The 8186-nt window shown below is 39.8% G+C and overlaps 1 protein-coding gene across 4 annotated transcripts in view; it reads left to right on the top strand.

The window, feature by feature from the left end:
• Magi2 (membrane associated guanylate kinase, WW and PDZ domain containing 2) overlaps positions 1-8186 on the top strand; it is a 1451928-nt gene that overhangs the window by 831436 nt on the left and 612306 nt on the right. For all 4 annotated transcript variants that reach the window (XM_023724303.1, XM_023724304.1, XM_004639270.2 and 1 more), the window contains one exon: positions 3976-4095. In XM_023724303.1, the coding sequence (XP_023580071.1) occupies positions 3976-4095 (120 nt within the window). The remainder of the gene's footprint in view (positions 1-3975; positions 4096-8186) is intronic.

Raw genomic sequence — 8186 nt, 5'->3', positions numbered from 1 at the left:
AGTCGGCAGAAATTCCTACTGAGCAGGAGGGATGGGGGAGGTACGGCGGAGGTGTGGGGGGCCGCCGGAGGGGGTGGGAGAGGGTCCGGCCCACGCTGCGCCTGGGCTGGGACTGGTCCCGCCGGCGCAGGGTAGCAGGAAACTCTCCGCACACTCGAGATTTTGACTTTTGATCTGAACAATGTTGCAACTCTTGATTCTTTGGGGAAAAGATTATTGTGTTCCTGTTCATACTTGGGATAGTTGTACAATATTAAGTGGAATTATGAACTCAATATCATTACTGGGAGATTAAGTATGGTGTAAGGAGATGTGCTTGGGTGTGGAGTTGACAAGGAGTGGGGTGTGAGGGTGGTGGCGGACTGCCAGCACGATTGGTCTTTGGGTTTGCCTGGGACTTGGGCAGACTTCCTGAGTGGACCATGGAGGTGGCTCCTTGGGTCAGCCATGGTCCCTTGTCCCTCCTCTCTGGCACTGTCCAACGCTTTGCTTCCTGGTTGCCATGAGCCAGGCAGCTCTGCTCCACAACACTTCTGCCATGTATGGTGGAGCTGCCCATCTTCGACTACATTTCCTGAAAACACGAGCAAATTAAACCTCACTCCCTAAAGCTGTGTCGGGTGTTTTATCTCAGCAACTGGAAAGATTACTGGTACAGTATTTAATATATTTTTTCCTACTGGAAGAATGGGAGAAGGAAAGAAGTAAGTGGAGGACATTGGGGGATAGAATTGTACACCAAATAGAATGAAATCCTCATTTTCATGACTATACTATAGGATTATTTTTAATGTACTTAGTACAGGGTCTGATTATGCAGCTCAAATTCATAGTGATTCTCCTGTTTCAGCCTCACCAGTTCTGGGATTGCAGGTGTTCACCACCATTCCTTGTCTCAATCACTAGCTCAGGGCAGGGCCTGTGTGGCTTGTGTTGCCAGGGATCAAACCCTGGTCCCTGAGCTTGCCTAAGCAGGCATTTAGTCACTGAGCTATCTTGCCAGTCCTTTATGACTACAATATTAAGAAGTAATTAGCCGGGGAGATGGCTCAGTGGAATAAACGCTTCCCTGGCAAGCGCAAGGGCCTGAGTTCAATCCCCGGTTCAAAAAAAAAAAAAAAAAAAAAAAAACAAAAAGAAGTAATCACTGAAGTAAAAAGGTAGTATTCCTAATGGGTGTGAAGTTGAACTAAAGAATTAGCTGAAAGTATTGACCATGTGTGCTCCTAGATAAAAGAAAAGAGCTGTGTGTGTGTGTGTGTGTGTGTGTGTGTGTCTGTATATCTGAGTGTCTCTGTAGGGAGGTGGTGATGAAGGTTTACTTTTTTAAAAATAATGATTACTGAAGAATTAATTGAAAGTTTTAAATATCTGTATATTTGTGGATAATTCCAGTCAAGCATTTATTTTGAAGAAAAGAAAACATGAAGATAATGTAAGCAAGGAAAATGGAAATTAGGAAACGTTATGGAATATGATTCCAGATAACCTCTTACTTTACCAAGAAGAGATAGAGCTCATTCAGAACCGCTGTAGAAGGTCAGAAAGGCTCAGTATTGGAAATGATGGGTGTGGGACCGAGGGACCAGCGACCGCGACATGGAATCCCAAGAGTCAGCGGAATCAAACTGACTAAACAAGCTGAATATGCAGAGTGCTTTGTCAGTGAATGTTTCCAGTGTTCTGCAGCAGCTCCAGGGGAGGAGAGAGCTTGGGGCTGACTCAGAGTGGGAGGACCGAAAGGAGCGCAGAGATTCTGGCTAGCTCCTGGCCCCGCGGCGGTGGGAGGCAGACAAGCCAGGCTCAGGAAGCATGAGGGGAAAGGCAGAGATCGAGGGAGTCAGAACTGTAGTTAGAACAGCAAGAAGGAGGAGCGGGTGAGCGAGGTCAGAGGCCAAGCTCGCAGCTTCTGCCATTGTGGAGTAGAACTTGCTCAAGTAGCAGGTGGGGCAGCGAGGGCACTGTCAGTAGTGACAGTTGACATTGACATGTTGCAGGGGAAGATATAATGAGCACTGAGCCCAAGGCAGGGATGAGAGGCCAAGGTGTGAACCACGAAGCCCAGAAGCACAAACATGCGCTTGGGGCTTGGTAGCAGAAGAGGCTCCAGGAAAGGCGGCAGCCCTGGAAAGTGCCGGGAGCCCTGTGGCATGCTGTGCTCTGTGTGCACTGCCAGGCTGCGAGCGTGCATTCCTGAAGCGCGGGGCTTCTGAAACCTGCAAAGTAAATATTTTGGGGAGGAAAATTGAGTCTTTGTTATGTGATTTTTCTGAATGATTAGAGTATATTTTAAATAAACAAAAATAATCCCTAACTTGATTGCCAACAACCATATGTATACCCTTTTAGTTCACAAGGGTTAAACACATAAAAGTCAGGATATTGAAAATTAAGGTTCTCATAGAAACAATAATTTGACAACATCATGTGTACTAGTGGGAGGTTTATATTTTACCACACAAAATGATTAGGAAATTCTTAGTTAAAACAGACAAAACAACAAATTTTGGGGAAGTCATTAAATTGTGATTATAGAAAAATGTGTTTTACAATTCCCAAAGAAGGGTTGTTTAATTGGATTGTAGAAAACAATGGTTCACATCCTAAAACTGTATTTGATACAGCTTTTTTACATTAACCCAACGTTGCAAGCACATTATATACCCTGACATTGATTTATACTTCTCATTTGCAGTCCAGCTTTGAACTGAAACAAAAAGAAACAATTTGTCCCTTTTCATGACCAAATTGATAAAAATTTCAGATTCAAATGGTAAAATTCAAATGTAAAAGTTAAAGGAATCCACATAGGGGCCAAGGATATAGCTCTGTGGTACAGCACCTGTCTGGCAGGCACACAGTTCTGAGTTTGATTCCCAGCAACAACAACAAAAAAACAAGCAAACGAACAAGCAAAAAAACCTTCCAAGTATTATTTTGTTTTTGTTTGATATATAGACAATTGAGGATATTTGTACATTTACTTATGTCTTGAGAGAGAGAGTCTCTCCCTGCACTGTGTGTGTGCATTGTGCACACACCAATCTAACCTTGCAAAATGCCCTATACAGGTAGCTTATAAAAGCTGGGGAGACTTTTAGGGTGTGGTTAGATTTAAACCTCCTTGTCCCTGCTCCAGCTTCCAAGCTAGACAGCAGACCTAGAAGCTTGTGCCCCAGGAGAACTAGACGGAGCTGCAGGCTGAGCAGCTGTCAGCCTCAGCTCGGATTAGTGGCTCTATGGAGTCACACCTTATAGGGTATCATCTCCTTGTTCAGTCAGAATGAGAAGCAACCATGACGGAAGAAATGAAGGCCGCATCAGTGAGGTTTTACCTGTATAGTGAATCCAAGGGAACTTTCTCCTTTGAAGTTAGATGCTGTGTTACCACCACAACAATTTTAATCACTTCTCAGCTCCAATTATTAAATTGCAAGGTAAAAATCTTACGACTGTAAATCTAATACAAGTTATTTGTGGTGCAAAATTAATTTAAAAAATCCAATAGACAACCCCCCTAAGAGGTCAGTGCACAAAACTAAAGTTGACATTTTGCTAGGATTTCTACTTTCCATTGTCTTGTATGTCATATGAAGCATTGTACAGAACAATAAAGGGCCATTCATGGGAGTAGAATATGTAACTGCCTGAGTTCGCAGACTCCTGGGCCTCTGTTCAAACCACCTCTTCAAAAGGGGCACAATGGCCCGCAGTTTTCACTGAAAATCGTATGAAGCCCATTCCATGCAGTAAGCTCTTTCTAAACTTGATGGAGAAAAACCCTTTTGTGTATTTACTTTTATCTTTACCTCCTGCTACTTTGTGTTGCCAAACACGCAGAAGGACAAACGCAAACTGCCAACTCACATGGTGCAGAAGCAAGTGTTTTGCATATTCAGAAGTATGGTGGCATTTCTAAAGCTCAGCAACAAGCCACTTAGCATCTTTCTTTTGTTTTTGATTTTGCTTATTCAGGCACCACAAGGCCACATAAGGAGGGCGAGGTCCCCGGAGTGGACTACATCTTCATCACTGTGGAAGATTTTATGGAATTGGAGAAAAGCGGTGCTCTCCTAGAAAGTGGGACTTATGAAGGTAGGAGAAGTCTTCCTCGCTGGGTCACTTTACTTTGTACTTGACTGAAATCCATGAACACACTAGGTTAGCAATGTGCTGGCGGTTTGGGTTTGAGGCCTTTAATAAGACAATTTTAGAAACAAGTGGAAATACATCTGAATTAATTCTCCTCTTAAAATGTGGATGTAAAAATGTCTATTTGTACCTACTGAAGTGTCCTTGTGATTGTCTCCAGAGGTAGAGCTGCACTTTTCCAGAGAAAATGTCTCTAACTCTGGGTTGCGGGGAGGCAGTTCCCTGCTGTCAGTAGCTCTGTGACACTCGCAGCCTGCTCCTTCTCACTTGCCTTGCTTGCAAAATGCTAGGACAGGAAAATAGGATCTTTAGATGAATTCCTAAGCTCTACTCCAACAGCAAGTCTCACTGTGCACCTGAGTCAAATATGAACAACAAGTGAAACCAGTCTTCAGGTTGAGAAGTGCACTAAATAGAATACATTATATTATATGTGAGAAGTACGCTAAATTGAAAATTGAAAAGAAGTCTTCAATTTGAGAACTGGCTTCCGTTCCTAATGTGGCTTTAGTTGCTCCACACAGGATCATGGAGATTTTGTAATGTAGCTGTAAAAGGCCAAATGGTAGCTTCGGAAAAATAAAAACAAGTAATCGTGTGCTCATATGAGCATATCTGCGCCATTTATGTAACGTTTTCCTGCATTTGGTGTGTGTGAATGGAACTATATATCTTAGTATGTGTAATAAGACTTTAACATAATTAAAAATGGAAAACAGTACCATTCATTCTTCATAGTTATTTTTGCATGTCAATCATATGCACTTATACTATTAAGTTCAAAGTTGCATCTAGTTTTACAGAACTATAATTAATAATGGGTGATATTAAAATCAAAACTTACGAATGATAATTTAGCTCATCTAACTGAATTCTAGCAACTGGCATCAAGCAAATTGAGCTTGACATCTAACAATTTGTCCCTCCATTTTCTTGGCAACATAGTATAGTGGATTATAGATAATTAAAAACTTTAATATTTTGAGGTTGTCAAAAGTATTGAAATTTCTTTTGTTGTTTAGCATTCATAAGGTAATTTAGACTGAAACACTTTTTAAAATTATGGCTGAGATATTTAGTTATTTATTGCCTTATTTCCAGAAAATAGGCAAAAATATTCAGGATATCGTTTTGTGTGTAAATTGTTTTATCTTCATTATATCATCGAGCATAAAAGATAGTAGGGATCAATTGAAAACATTGTAAATAAAAAAAGTTGCATTGACATTGTGAAGCTGCTTTAAACAATTTATGAAAGTGAATAAATCATAGAAAATAAATCAAAAAAGGAATAAATTTTATAAATGTTTTGATGGGCTTTGTGATAGCAGTAGTCACTAGTTTGCATGTCTAGCAATAGTAATGAATTATATTTAATGACCTTATTAAGTGTCTTATTTACTTAGTAAAGAACCAATGACTTAGCATACACTACCCTTCCAAGAGCAGCCTGATTAACAGTATGACTGTCTCTGTTTTGTTTATGAAAAATAAAGACTGTTTAGTCAAACTGAACATCTAAGATGAAAAAAATTAAGTCAAAAATCATTAAAAATTTTTCAGGCCAGCCTGATAGCTCAGTGGACTAAAGCACCTGCTTAGGCAGAGCGCAGCAGCCAGGGTTCGATCCCGGGCCTGCTGTGCCAGCCCCACCCCCAGGGCGCACTGAGACAGCAATTGAGACTGGGCGTGGTGGCACATACCTGTAATCCCAGCTCTTGGGAGGCTGAAAACAGGAGGATCACTATGAGTCTAATCTAGTAGTGAGACCCTGAACACCCTGTAGGCCCTGCCCTAAATACCGAAAAAAAATAAATAAAATACAATTTTCATTATTCTTAAATTTGATGTTATGAAATTTATTATCAGCATTTTTAAGTATAAGTTTAAGTTAAATTTTAGGTTCCATTTAATTTTAAAACCAATGTCCTGAAACCAAATAAACATTACTGAGCTTTGTGAGCCCGAGTAAATCAACCTGATTCTTCCTTAAACATCTTTTCAGTACTGCGAGTATGCCTGTTGGGGGTGGGTGCCATCTCTTCTGTCACCTCCAGAGTACATACAGCTGTATATTGTGTAATAAGACTAATTTGAAGTGTGACTTCATCAATGATGCCAACACCATTATTCACAAAGTGTGTATGTAGATAAATGCAAATCTCTTTCCTTTGGTCACATAGCCAACTTGGGTAGTCACCAAACAAACATTCTCAAATCTCTGGATCTTCAGATTTTTCTACAACTGTAGCTAAGAATCCAGGAACATTCACGTTCTAGAAAAAAAAACAAAAAAAAAAAAACTGTATTCCTGCAGGGTTGGTCGTAGAGTTACCACTTAATGAGCTACTTGTCCAGAAAGACAGGAAAAGCTTTTTCTGATGTTGGTGCTTTCTGAATAGACAGAATAATAATCATGTGCTACTCAGCTGGACAAAGATAGGCCTGAGTGAGAGCTTTTACGTTGGTCAGGCCTTCACAATATCACCCTTGCATGCTGATTCTCAATAAAAGTCAGGTTGCTCTATATTCCCTGCTCTCCCTCCTGCGATGTGCTGGTCCTTGCTCACTTCTGTCCTGGCTTTTCATTCTCCCCTCACTTCAGTAGAGCCCTTCAGCAGACTGGAAAAATCCATCTGCAGCATTCCATGCATCCCAAGGAAAATAAGAAAGCACTGAGTTGCTTGCAGCATTAGGGTCATGGATCTGCTGTTAACAATATGAGGTCCTTTCAAAACTCAAAGGAACTCCCAAAAAACCAGTCAGCAGCCCAGAACAGCAAGACCACTTGTAAAACTTAAAATAAAGAGGTATCTCCTGTCCTACTTGCCCACCAACAGGCCTCCCAGCACATACATTTGGCAGTTGTTCTCCATTACTTAGTAGCAAAGATCACAGAGAGTAAACTGGTCAAGCAATGGCTGTGACTCATCCACATGGCTGACACTGACAAAGAATCTACTAACTGTGGTACAGGGTTTCAGGATAAATCATGAGGGGAATTGATTGACCTTATCAGATCAAAAGCTACATTTCTTGTTATATAGGTTTTGTTTTATCATGGTCTTAACCATCCAGCAGAAAAGTATAAAAACTAAGCATAAAAAGTAAAGCCATATTAATATGCTGAGCTATGAAAGGTTCAAGTCAACAGCTTCTGACTTTGCCAATCTTATGAAAAACACTACTATTATGGACTATTGGAATATATTGTAATATTTTGCTGAATTCATGCACCTATAATATTTAAATGACAATGGAATACCCTTCTCTGACAAAACTAAACAAAAAGGGGATACAAATGAATGACTATTTTGTATCTGTATATTCAAAATAGGATATACAGCTACATTCTTGTAATTCAATGAATAGAAAGATATGTTCTAATAGTGTTTGTAAACAGGATATCATGTCTGCTTCTTGTATAATGAATAACCACTAAGACAACAATATGCAATGTATCAATTGTTGAATCTGTCCTACTAGTCAGATTTGAAACTGTCTCATTGCTCTCTGTTTCTCAATAAAATTATTGAAAAAAATAAAAGATATTGAAAAAGAAAAAAAACAAAAACAAAGATCAAAGGCATCCTTTATGAATGTCTGGTTTAGCTGCCTATCAGTAAATAACCAAATCTTCTTGTTTTTATGCTTATTCCCACCATTGGTTTTTGAAAAGTCTTCTATCCTGGCTTTTATTTGCCAATACCACTTCTAAAATAGTCATGAAGCAACACTGTATTCCTTTAAGCATTTAATATGCATACATTTTTGTTTCATTGTTAATTTTTCTGATTTTAATTTTAGTGGAGACATATAACTGAAACAAACTTGTCTATTACTTTGTTGATTAGAAATCAAATGAATTGTCCTGAATTATAGTTCTACTTCTTGAAAATTGGGTCAAAGATCTTACTCCAAAGGAGCAATCCTGTTACTTGCTGGAGCCTACAAGAAAGGTCTGACCTACGTTAGTTAGTGTCAACAGTTGTCCTACATGGTCCCAGCTACTGTGATAAAAGCAGCATTGTATT

This window comes from Octodon degus, unplaced genomic scaffold (assembly GCF_000260255.1).
Source record: "Octodon degus isolate 3935 unplaced genomic scaffold, OctDeg1.0 scaffold00108, whole genome shotgun sequence".
NCBI classification, from domain to species: domain Eukaryota; kingdom Metazoa; phylum Chordata; class Mammalia; order Rodentia; family Octodontidae; genus Octodon; species Octodon degus.
The sequence above is the reverse complement of the archived record's forward strand: the minus strand, read 5'-3'. Positions and strand labels throughout refer to the sequence as shown.